The following is a 13622-nucleotide window of genomic DNA, read 5'->3' on the forward strand; positions in this document are numbered from 1 at the left end:
TTGGATCCTTTCACCGTACTTACTCAATCTGTTTGCTGACCAAATAATCCAAGAAGCTGGACTATATGAAGAAGAGTGTGGCATCAAGATTGGAGGAAGACTTATTAACAGCTTGCATTATGCAAACAAAATAACTTTGCTTGCTGAAAATGAGGATGACTTGAAGCACCTAGTGATGAAGATTAAAGACTACAGTCTGCAATATGGATTACATCTCAACATAAAGAAAACTAAAATCCTCACAACTGGATCAGTAAGCAGCATCATGATAAATGGAAGAAAGATTGAAGTTGTCAAAGATTTCATATTTCTTAATTCCACAGTCAGCACCAATGGAAGCAGCAGTCAAGACATTAGACAACATATTACACTGCGCAAAATCTGTTGCAAAAGACCTCTTTAAAGTGCTGAAGAGCAAAGACATTTCCTTGAGAACTAAGGTGCACTTAACCCAAGCCATGGTAATTTCACTCACCTCGTATGCATGTGAGAGCTGGACAGTGAATAAAGAAGACCAGAAAAGAGGTGAGGCCTTTGAGTTATGTTTGTGAAGAATGATGAAAGTACCATGGACTACCAAAAGAACAAACAAATCTGCCCTGGAAGAAGTATAGCTGGAATGCTCCTTGGAAGCAAGAATGGTCAGACTTTGTCTCACCTACTTTGGTCATGTGGTCAGAAGAACCATTCTCTGGAGAAGGATATCATGCTTGGTAAAGTAGAGGGTCAACAAAAAAGGGGAATGTCCTCAACAAGATGGATTGACACAGTGGCTGCAACGATGAGCTCGGATACAGCAAGGATTGTGAGGCTGGCACAGGACCGGGCAGTGTTTAGTTCTGTTGTCCATAGGATTGCTATGAGTCACAGCTGGCTCGATGGCACCTAATAACAAGAACAGCAAGAGATAGTTTATCTTACAAGAACACAAAATGATAATATATATATACATCAGAAAGAAACACTTATTCCAGCTCCTGTGAGTTGTTATCTGAATTGTACGTCTAGGACCCTTGAGAAGGTAAGCTGGTTCATTTGTGGTAAACTTTAGCAAAATGAATGACATCCCTGCTGTTTACTTCCGAGGTATTTGAACGTGGATTTTTTTTTAAGCTCAGGGTTTTCATGAGAGTCATACATCAGTGCAGCCTTGGGTGTGAGAAAGATATCAGACTTGAGGTATCTGTGCCTCTAAGAGCACCTAAGCAAGAGCAGATTAGCCTCTTAGTAAGGATACCAGTACCAGTTGCCATGGAGTTTATTCTGACTCATGGGGACTCCATGTGTGTCAGAATGGAACTGTGCTTGACAGAGTTTTCAAATGGCTGATTAATTGGAAGTGGATCACCATTTCTTTCTTCCAAAATACCTCTGGGTGAACTCAAGCCTCCAACTTTCAGTTAGCAGTTGAATGCATTAAGCCCTGGAAATTGCCACTTTGTTCAGAGTGTATCCTAGTTTTGACACTTACTGTCTCTTCTATCCTTAGCAAAATAGTTAATCCTCCCTTATTCATGTCTGTAAATGTAGATAATACCACCTCTCTTATAAAGTTAGTGTGAGAAATATAGTTATTTATGAAGTATTGAGAATGTTATTTGGAACAGGCTATTTAGTGCATGTTGTTCTAATTATTACAGGGTGTCTTACAGACACTTGTTACTTTTCTCTCCAGAACATCAGAGACATTCCTCTTCCAACCACCACAGGGCCTTTGCAAACACTGTTTATCTGCCTAGAAAACTGTTCATTTCCCAGTCACACCATATCAATTTTTCTTCTCCAACTAAATAACTTCTACCCAGACTTTAGAACTCATCTCTAACTTGCTTTTCTCAAGGCTGATGTCCCAGTTAGATCAGCTGCCACATGCCTCTTATGGTAGCAGTTTTGTATATATCTGTATGATTATTTGATTTGTGTGATTATTTTTCCTCACTAGGATGTAGTAATATTTATTATGGCAGAGCTTGAACCTGTTTATGCCCATTATTGTCTTACTATATTCTTAGCACTTAGCATCATACCTAGCACATAAAGCAAAACCTAACCCATTGCCATTGAGTCGAGTCTGACTCATAGTGACCCTATAGGACAGGATAGAACTGCCCTATAGGGTTTTGCAGGCTGTAAATCTTTACAGACGGCCTCATTTTTCTCCCGTGGAGCTGCTGGTGAGTTCAAACCCCTGGCCTTTTGGTTAGCAACCAGAGGCTTTAACCACTGCACCATCAGAACTCCTCACCTAGCATATACTAGGTGCTTAATAAATGTTTGTTGAATAACTTTATTTAGCTTAGGGTTAACATACATAGCAAATCCAAGTAATGCCTATAGAATGTAGTGCCACAGTCCTCAGTTCTATCAGTGCTCCAGGGAAGAGGTGTGGCTTAGCAACTCATTTAAGTACTTTTCCTTAGAGTTGTGGAAATATAGATTACAGCTGCAGAATCCCATCTTGATGTCATGCTTAATTCTCATTTGATTTTTAATGTATTTGAACATATAATAAGTTTTGATTCTAAAAACTCAAACCTCAAACTGTTATATACTAATGTTGAATGCACTGGAAAATGCCCATCTGCTAAATTTGTACACATTTGTGTACAGGATGCCATTCAAATGTAAGGCAACATCTCTGAAAAAACTGATACTATTTACAGCCATCCCTAAGGCATTTGATTGCTAACCAGACAGTTGGCCATTCCAACCCACCGGCCACTCTGGAAGGGAAGACTGGGCAATCTACTTCCATAAAGATTGACTGCCTCAGAAACCCAGTGGGAGTCGCTGTGAGTCAGAATCGACTCGATGGCAGTGTGTGTGTGTGCGCGCACGTGCCTTTGGTAATGTAGATTTTTCTGTCTTCTTTGGAACCAAAACAAAAGGGAAAATTAATAAGATACTGAAGCTGGTATGTAAATTTAAATTTCTTTCATAAATTTTATTTTGTATTTACTAAAGCAAACTCTAGGAGCTCTGGTAGCATAGTGGCTAAAGCACTTGATTGCTAACCAGAAGGCTGGCGGTTCAAACCCATCAGCCACTCCTCGGAAGGAAGGTTGGGCAATCCTACTTCTGTAGTGATACTGCCTCGGAAACCCAAGGAGGGGTCGCTATGAGTTGGGGCTGACTCGACGGCACATAACAACAACAACAACAACAAAGCAAACTCTTTGTTGTTGCTGTTTAACTTTATAAGTAGACATTACATCATTAAACATATAAAAATGTTTACTTATAAAAATCTAATTTATATCTGCTATATATTGGCATCATAAATATCTTTCTATTGGAAAGATTTCACAACTGTAATTTTTCTTAAAACCACATCCTAGGTGATATCTATTGTCCCTTCAAATTCTAATGTTCTATGATCCTTTGACAATAAATCATCTTCAACTTTTTGTCATGGTCAGTCAACCATGAAGGTGAAAATCATGGATAAGTTAGCACAAACACCAAACCTTATGCCCACAGCTGCTATGATAGCAGGACGAGTGAGCAGGAGCAGACATGGTTCCTAGCCAGTGTCTACCCATCTACAGGGTAGTGGCATTTATAAGTTTGGACACCTCACACTTCCCTCTAAAGTTCAAAGTGACCGGTCCCTTAGATTGGTATGGGATTACATTATTTATTTCTGTTCCATGGATTGAGAGTTAAATGTCTGGCAATTCCTTGTTAACAGACCAAACCAAAACAACCAAACTCACTGCTATCTATTAGATTCCAACTCACAGTGACCCTGGGGGACAGAGTAAAACTGCCTCACAGGATTTGCAAGGGTTTAAATCTCTGTGGTAGCACACTGCCACATCTTTCTCCTGTGGAGCAGTAGTAGGTTGGAACTGCTAACCTTTAGGTTAGCAGCTGAATGCTTTATCCACTAAGCCACCAGAGCTCCTTTTGTTACATGTTGCAGACAGAGCACAGTAATATTAAATGTATTATTAATTTAAAATCTGGCCTAGTGCTTAAAGTGTGTTCCCTTGTGTAATAAGCATGCAACTTAAAACTCCTCTTTTGGCCTCTGAAATAATTCATAAGCAAATATTATTGTATGCTAACAAGCTCCTTTAATTGGAGGACCAAAGGCAGGTTTCTCTTCACCACTGGCTTAAGATGCTTCTAACTTTTTTTTTTTTTTTCCCCTTTCACTATTAGTAGCTTTGGGTTTAGTCACTTGGGGATAATTACCCTTCTCCTAAGAATTTTTTTTTTATAGGATTACGAGTTCTGGCTTTGAAGTCACACAGATCTGGGCTTAAATCTTACCTCTAACATTTAAAACATGAGTGAACGTAGGGGAATTATTTAACCTCTGTCAAGGAGACTCAAGGAGCCCTGGTGGTGCAGTAGTTAAGTGTTCAGCTGTTCAACTAAAAGATTGGCTGTTTAAACCTACCAGCTGCTCCATTGCAGAAAGATGTGTCAGTCTGCTTCCATAAAGATTTACACCTGGAAATCCTATGAGGCAGTTCTACTTTGTCTTACAGGGTTACTATGAGTCTGAATCAAATTGATGGCAATGGGATCTGTCCATTTGTCTGTCTGTGTGTTTATCTGTATCTGTCTGTCTCTCCATCCATCCATCCACCTACCTATCCATCTATCCATCCATCTCTGAGACTATAAAATAGGATCATTAAAAACACTTAATGTCATAGAGCTGTGCTAAAGCAGTTAGCACAGCCCTTGGTGCATAGTAAGCATTACATAATGGTGTCTTTGACTATATTTTAGGACCACAGTCATAATCATGATATCATCATCAGGGGTGGTTAATGGCTTAAAAGCTTCTCCTGGAATTATTAATTTGTTTGCATTTGGAAACATCAGTCTCTTCAAATGGTTTCTCCTCTAATGGGAGTCCAGCCCTGGCTTCTCACATGGTGGAAGGAGGTTTCCCTGCAAACAATAAGAGAGAGCAAGCCGCAGCACACAAGTACATTAAGTCTCTGCATGCGTCATGTTTGTTGTTGTCTCATTGACCAAAGCAAGTCACATGGCCATCTATCCTCTAGAGGAAAAAACTCCCTGCCATTGAGTCATTTCCATCTCAATAGCAACCCCACTGGGTTTCCAAGTCTGTAAATCTTTATGGAAGTAGGTTGTCCCATCTTTCTTCCACAGAGCAGCTGGTGGATTTGAACCGCTGACCTTCTGGTTGGCAGTCAAGAACCTTATCCAAGAGGCTGCTAAAAATGGTGGCTGTTTTTTTTTTTCAGTCTACCACAGACAACAATTGTGAGGATGGCACAGTGGCCCAGGCCCAGGCAGCGTTTGGTTCTGTTGTACAAAGCGTCACTTTTAGTCAAGAGCAACTTAATGGCACCTAACAACCACCACAAACACTAAGCAAAAACTCAACTCCAATAATCTTGAAGAAAATAAATAATTTTCTTTATGTTGATACTAATGCTATATTAAGCACTTAATCATTTCAAAGCCCTGTGAGTTGGCTTAGATAGGCATTCTTATTCCCTTTATAGGTAAAAATAACTCTCGTTCAAAGGATTTAAGTGATATGCCTAAAGGTACATAATAAATCAGCTTTGACTGGATTTGAAGTCTTCTGATTGAAGTAATGGTTCTTCCTAAGTACCAGGCTCTGCTTATTAAAATTACTGTCTTTTTAAACTTGTGACAATTTGACACCACTACTTTTTCTATGATTCTGTGGTCATTAGCTTGCCAATGAGCTTGATCTCTATGCTGTTCAATACTTAAGACACAGGAATAATACATTTACAGAATAGAAAATATCCTTCCCTTGTACCTTTTGAGTGTAATTCTAGCCACAGGAGTTGTTCTTTTTGTCTTTTTGAAAGCATCTTAACTCATCTCTCTTAATGAGCCATATTGTGAAAGGGTAGCCTGTATGTGGCATGGTTAAATGAGTTCTTGTAGCACTGGTAAGTGCCTCCCTTTCAGTGTCACTGAATGGCTTCATGCCATCATTGCCCTATCATAGAAATTGGAATAAACAGCCTCAGAGGCCTGATAAATTGCATGCTCACTTACAAGACCATAGGAGATCATGGTCAAGCTTCTGTGTTAGAGCTACATGATTATAACCCACACTGGTTTCATAATTGTATTAGGGAATAGTGCCATTTAAATCCCAAATTCAGGTTACTTAATTGCCTGCCAGTCTACCTTTTTTAAAATTTACTTTTTCATTGAGAAGATTAATAATCATGGTGATTTTTATTATATTTTTCAACTCCTACATACTTCATTTAATTATAAAAGTTTGAGACACATAATAATACTATTATAAGATCTGTATCTCATTTTAGTTGAGAAAACCTAGGCTACAAAAAAGATATGTTATGCTCTCAAGGTCTTGTAGCCAGGAAGGGGTGGAGCCCAAACTCAGCATGCACACCTTCATCCTTCTGTCCCTAAACTCAGTGCATACTGTTTCCTCATCACCATGTTGCCTCAGTTTACTTTGCAGAAGATGGAAAGTGTGCTGAGTTTATTTTGACTTCTAATACTATTTATTTTGGATTTAATTATATACTAAATTATACTGTTATTTAATGGTTTCATATATTTTTATTTTCTTAATGATATAGTAAGCTTTTAGGGGCAGTTTTCATCCTTTCTTATTCTCCTACAAAACCCAGAATCTTGTTGATAATGGGCAGGCAGTAAGTACTGGTAGCACCAACCTGAATTTCCACTAAGAATGACTGAAGCTGAGACTGTCCGACTGCATTTGGAGAATGATCAGTGTCCTTTATTCCCTCACATGTCTGCCTCTTGAAGCAGCTATCAGTACGATCCTGCTCACAGAAACCCTTGGATTTGTTTTCTTCCCTTCTGTTTAGGCTTCCTCAAAGTGCATTTGCTCATTCCTACATCTGTCCAGAATTATTTGGCCCCATGTGGTGACTTTAAAATAGCAACAATGCACCATAGTAAGACGTCTGAGGTATGTTACAGGGACCCCTCAATACGTGTGAACCTGGCAGTTGTATGTATGTGAAGGTCAGTCTCTTCTTAAGCCTGCAGGAAAGATGTGGCAGTTTCCAATAGCTACTGGGAAGAGTATGTTGGTCTGAAGTGTACCATTCCACCACCACTTCCCACAGCTACCATCCCAGCCCCTCACCCAATCCACTCCCACTCCTGTCCTCACTGGTAGAGCCATGTGCTTCCTCTTAGCTCAGCATCTTAATTGTTGATTCTATTTTGAGATGGTTACCTGGCCTTTGACTTAGTTGAGTCATGTGATATATAGCATGCTTTAGTTCCCTGAGGTTTGCAAATCTCCATTGTTTTTACTGAGAATATTTCTGTGTGTTTAGCAAATGTCAGCATTTCACGGCTGTCCTCATCCTATTTTTAACGGTTTCTTATAAGCATCACCATACTGCGCTGAGTGCTTGAACGCTTTGCAGGTATTCATTCTTTTATTCACTTTATTCACAGGCACTCTAGCTGCTGCTGGGGATGTAATAAAGAACAAAAGCAGGCAGGATTCCTGTATTTATGGTCATTATGGACTAATAGGGGCTTTAATTAATTCATCAGATAAATGTGGATTTCAATTCTGATAGGCATGATCAAGGAAGAGACACAAGATAATACGCAGGGTCTAGCTCCACATCAGGATGAAGGGGGAGACTTCTCTGGGGAAGGGGACTCTGGAACTGAGATCTGAAGGCAGAGGAGAGCTTTTAATCCATGGAGAAGAGAGACAATGTAAAGGGCAGTTATGGCACAGGATGACCCCTGCTTTGTACCATACCAACAGACATGGCAAGAAAGTGAAGAGAACCATAGGCGCTGTGACAGGATGTAGTGGGGGACTTGATATTATCTGAGAGATTTAGGGAACACATCCTTGGACAGGGTCATTTAAACTCAGCCAAGAGTAATGAGTAGAAGTTATATGAAGAGGAGAAGGGAATGAGGATAGGAAACTGCAGAAGGGCCCAGAATACAGAGATAGGGGAAGGAGCCTATGAAGATATAGAGGGTAAGGGTACTGACAGGGAAATGGTAAGTGGTCTTTCAGGTCATAGTAATGTTAGTTCTTACACTTAAAATCGGCCCTTGCTACTGCTGTGTCTAAAACAATGATCCTAGAGTAGAAAAAGTCCAGTAGATAGTGTACATCCATTAAAATGCATATAATGGAATAGGTGGAGGGCAGAGCATTTTTAGGGCAGTGAAACTATTCTATCTGATACTATAGTGGTGACCCTGACAAGAAGCATTTGCCAAAACCCATAGAATTATACAACACAAAGAGTGAACCCTAATGTAAACTGTGGACATTAGTTAATAGTGTATCAGTTTGTCACCTGTAACAAATGTATCACAGGAGTGCAAGATGTTAATGATAGAAATAATGTGAACAAGGAAGGAATATTTGCGAACTCTGTAATTTCTGTGTTTTTCTGAAACTGAAAACTGCTTAAAAGAATAAATACTAAAAAAATTAAATCAATCATAATTGAAAAATAAAAATATGGGAGTATATACTCTCTACCAATAGGACCTATAAAATGGCCCCTGTTAATAAATTCCAAGTTGAAATTCAGAAAGTATACAATCTGAATATTATAAAACTTACTCTCTAGGAGAGTTCTCAGCACCACCACATTTCCCCTATTCTTTTCATGTTTAGTTTCCTGAAGATGAGGTGAGTACTCTTGTTTTATGACTTTCTCAGAATTTACTCTGCTCCCTTTCTCATCTGCCTTTCATCCTCTTTATTTAGATACATCAGTAAACCATAACTAAAAACCAAACCCACTGCCTTGGAGTCGATTCTGACCCGTAGTGACCATATAGGGCAAAGTAGAACTGCCCCATAGGGTTTCCAAGACTGTAATTCATTTTAGAAGCAGACAGCCTCATCTTTCTCCTGCAGAGCAGCTGGTGGGTTCAAACCACTGATCTTTTGTTTAGCAGCCCAATGCTTTAACCATAGTACCACCAGAACTCCTTACTTCAATAAAAGTAGTCTTCAAAGAAGGAGCCCTTGTAGTGTAACAGTTCAGCTCTTGACTACAAACCAGTTAGAACCCACCAGATGCACTGTAGGAGAAAGACCTGAAAATGTTTCCATGAAGATTATTGCCAAGAAGACCCCTTAGGACAGTGCTACTTTGTCACATGCGGTTGCTGTGAGTCAATATCGACTATATCAACTCAGTGGCACCTAGCAGCACAACAACAGGGTTCAAAAAAAGTAAGCCTAACATAGTATAAATCCAAGGTCCTCTATTTTCTTCTTTTTTCAATCTTGCCTACTCCAGATATGATCAGTGATAGGTACTTGATGACATTATTCCCTAACGAGCCCCAGTGGCACTGTGGTTAAGTGGTATGTTGCTAATAGAAAGGTCAGTGGTTCAAACCCACCAGCTGCTCTTCAGGAGAAAGATGTGGCAGTCTGCTTTTGTAAAGAATACAGTCTTGTAAACCCTATAGGTCAGTTCTACTCTCTCTTATGTGTTGCTATGAGTTGAAAATGACTCAGTAGCAATGGGTTTGAGTTATTGGTAGACATTGTTCCCAGAAGCCTGGAGTTAATTTTATCTCAATAGCCTATCTGCTTTGATCTCATCCAAGTGAAAGGTTGAGGCAGATAGCATGCTATGTCTGTTTTCTGGACAAATAGAAAACCCCTTTGGACTGTCAGTGTATTATCTTGTAAACTTTTCCTTTATAATCATATGTAAAAATTATGCTTATTTATTACTATGGTAAGAAAAATTTTAAGAAAGAACTTATTACTTAGTTGATAGAGATGGTCATGAAGAAACAGAATTCTACTAAAGATAATGGATTTAATGACAAAATATTTATTGTTTTAATACAGGATGAAGAAGAAGAAATCAAACAGGAAATTAACATGTTGAAGAAATATTCTCATCACCGAAATATTGCTACATACTATGGTGCTTTTATCAAAAAGAACCCACCAGGCATGGATGACCAGCTCTGGGTACGTAGCAGTGTCCACATTTGCTTATATGAAGAACATGCATGTCCGAATGACCCATTTCCCAGTTCACATTGATGAGTGTGATAAAGAAGCTCTTACTGTTGTTATGTGCCATTGAGTCAGACTCGACTCATAGTGAACCCTCCTTGGGTTTCTGAGATGGTATCACTTCAGAAGTAGATTGCCTACTTCTTTAAATACCCTTTGCCCTCATGATTTTTGTAACATTGTATTTTCAGTGTTTTCTGCTATTTGCCTGAAGATCTCCCCATCTTTTTTAATATCTCTAAATCTTTCTTCTGTCACTTAATGTAGACCATCCCCAAACCTAGTATTTAAGCTCTCTATTTTTTTCCCACTAATGATGGACCTTTGTTGAACTTTTATTATATTTTAGGCACTATCCTATGTACTATTTATGGATTTTATAATTTATTACAGCTCTTTGAGGTAGACATGACTATTATCCTCATTTTTTTTGCATAAGAAAACCAAGATACAGACAACATCAAGTCAACTTCCCCACAGTCTATATAGCTAGAAAGGGTGACACTAGAATCTAATCATTCTTTGTGTGATTCTTTCTCCCGTCTAGAACTAGTGTGCAGATGAGTCAGCAATTTAAATTCTAATTCTATGAGTGAAACACCTAACACAGTATCTTATACCATGTTATACCAGTTGCCATCAAGTCGATGCCACCACATAGGGACCTCCGAGGTGTGTCATAGGGGCATGGCATTCCCTAGAGTTTTCAATGGCTATTTTTCTGGAAGTAGATTGCCAGGTTTTTTTTCTGAGGCACCTGTGGGTAGATTCAAACAGCCCATGTGGGTGCATATAAAGGTTACTTTTGTTTCCTGCTTCCCTTTGTCCACTTCCCTGTATGTCCCAGTCCTCTGTCTTTGACAGTCTACCACACAGCTGCAATTAGCTGCCCTTCCCATACTATATATACATTCAGTAAGTCTGATACCAAAACCATTATATCCTGTCTCTGTCCCACCCTGACCAGATTGCTCTTCTCACCTTCCTGATTTCTGTCACTGGAACTTTTATTCACTTAGCCATCCTGACCTTATCATGTTATCTTGGTTTGATCCTTTCTTGTCAATTTCATAACCACCCACAGTGTGGGCTCATTCAGTGGAAGGCTCAGTCTTGCAGTGGCCTCCTACCTACCTGATTCACTTCTCTTTCTCTTCTTTTTTGAACCTTTGTTCATTGAACCACATGTTGCTGCTAGATTATGGTTCTAAAAACACTCTTTTAATCACTTACAATTTTGGTCATTTTCATAAGATATTAATATGTGTCTAACACAGAATTCACTGAAATGTCAGTTGCCTCCTATATGCCAAACACTATAGTAAACTCTGCAGATCTAGTGATGAGTGTTTCATGGACAATTTTGTAAAGGGCTCAGTCTTGGGTAGAAGTTACCCCCTTAATGCCTTCAGTCCAGCTAAAGAGACAAACATAGACAGTGAGCATAATCGGTGACCAAAAAAGAAATAATATTGTTATTGTTAGTCAGAAGATTAACCATATTTTTATGTTATTGGATATTGATGCTACAATATTTCAAAATGGAAAGAGCTGCTAGGAATTTTTTTTTCCCCCTCATAAGAGTCATCTCAAATTTAAAATAAAAAAGTACTTTGGAGTAAATAAATCGACTTTGTATGATCACATTGATTTTATATATTTTTATATGAATTCTGAGAGAGTTCTACTAAGATTTTAGTTGTGGCCTCATAAATGTATAATATACAAACCAAAAAGTCCGCCACCAGGGCTCCCTATAATAGATATATATATGAAAATTTAAAAATATAAAAACCATAGGAGAAAATAAATGTGATTGTAATTTCAAAAGAGACTGTATGTTTAAGGCATAAGCCATAAAACAGAATTTTGATGTATATGACTATAATATTTTAAACATTTCTTATTATAAAAAAGTCATAAACCAAGTAAAACTGTAAATACATAATTTAGGTAAAAATAGTTATTAGATAAGCAAGGAATTTAGTCGCATTCAGAGGTGGTGAGTTTTTATAAATCACTAGGAAAATTATAAAACTATTAATAGAAAGATTAAGTTAAGGAGAAGGCAGCAATAACAAAGTGAGAAATAGCAATTAGCAAAAAAAAATGTTTTCAAAATGCAGTCCTGCTAATATAAATGCAAAAGTAAACTAGAATTAGATATCATTATTTGCTTACTTGATTAGTGTTCTGCTTATCTAGTGCTGGTCTGACAAGAATATACCACAAATGGGATGGCTTGAACAAACGGGAGTTTATTCTTTTACAGTTCGGGAGGCTAGAAGTCCGAGTTCAAAGTGCCAGGCTCTAGGGGCTGTGTGAAAGCCCCTCAACCTTGGGGTGCAGCTCTGCCTCTTGTTCCAGGCCCACTGAAGCTAGAGGAATCTCTTCACTCAAGCAGCTACTGGCTGCTGAGTCTGACAAGCCTAAGGTCGACAAATATAATGGCAAAATCCCGATATTACCAAGCTACATGGCAGGCCATTAATTCAAGTCCATTGTAAGTCCCAAGGTTGGCAAAGCATGGCAGGCTGCTGAACAACGACATGGCTACATGCAGGGTCCAAGCATGCCATAAGCTAGAGACTGTTCCCAAAACTGCTGCTTATATATGGGAAGCAGACCATATCCCTAAAGCAGCTACTCAGCTCCTTGTGGTAGATCCTACCATGGAGTTGATTGTCAGTCTCATCATGGGGAATAACTACCGCCACTGCCCAGCCACTCAGCCAGGACCAACCAAGTTGACATACAATTTTTGACTACCACAACTGGAAAAGTTTTCTTTTTTTTTTTTTTTTTTTAAATAATATACCCCAAGTGGACACTCACACCCTTAGTTCATGAGCATGTAGGTTGGTACTAGGGAAATTGGAATTACATATATATGTGTATGTATCCAAAAATGTATATACCATTTGACCCAATATTTCCACTTACCAAGTGAAATATTTGGGTAGCTAATAAAGTTGTATGTACAAGTTAACCAAGGGAAATTACTTAAGGAAATTCTGTTACACCCATTAAGGAACACTATGGAGCCAATTAAAATAACATAGATCTCCATTAACAAATGGGCAAACATTCACAATGATTATGTTCTTTTTCTTTTTCTTTTTTTTTTTTTAAGACAAAGAAAACTTAAAATTTATTAACACTGTCAGGATTCCATACTTCTATTAAAAGTTATCTGTGGTAAATTTACTGCATTATAAAAAATTATTTACAAAGTCTGTTTCAACTTATTCAAATTTTTAAAAAATATCATACCCTTACTTTCAGTATGCATATTAATTTTAATTCTCCCCTTCCAGCATCTTGCCAGGAAAACTGTTCCATTTTTCAGTCTTCCTCAAAAAAAAAGCCAAAAGTAACTAAAACTCCAACAAGATAAAATAGCACTAAACTACTTTCTTTTAATCCAACACTTTGTTGAGCGTGTTCCTGTCTAGATCAACCCTTCTAATATAATTCCTAATAATGGAGCATCTTGAAAAGTTTGGGATGTACATATGTGGAATTTGATCATGCTAACACCTGACATCCACTCTATCTCAAAAATCACCTGGTGAATATTGACTTTTTTTTTTTTTTT

At 38.3% G+C, this 13622-nt stretch overlaps 1 protein-coding gene across 1 annotated transcript in view; it reads left to right on the forward strand.

The window, feature by feature from the left end:
- TNIK (TRAF2 and NCK interacting kinase) overlaps positions 1 to 13622 on the forward strand; it is a 669757-nt gene that overhangs the window by 412560 nt on the left and 243575 nt on the right. Inside the window, exon 4 of the mRNA XM_007946612.2 lies at positions 9851 to 9976. Within this exon, the coding sequence (XP_007944803.1) occupies positions 9851 to 9976 (126 nt within the window). The remainder of the gene's footprint in view (positions 1 to 9850; positions 9977 to 13622) is intronic.

Source organism: Orycteropus afer, unplaced genomic scaffold (assembly GCF_000298275.1).
Source record: "Orycteropus afer afer isolate SDZICR_OR568_19922 unplaced genomic scaffold, OryAfe1.0 scaffold00168, whole genome shotgun sequence".
Taxonomy (NCBI): Eukaryota; Metazoa; Chordata; class Mammalia; order Tubulidentata; family Orycteropodidae; genus Orycteropus; species Orycteropus afer.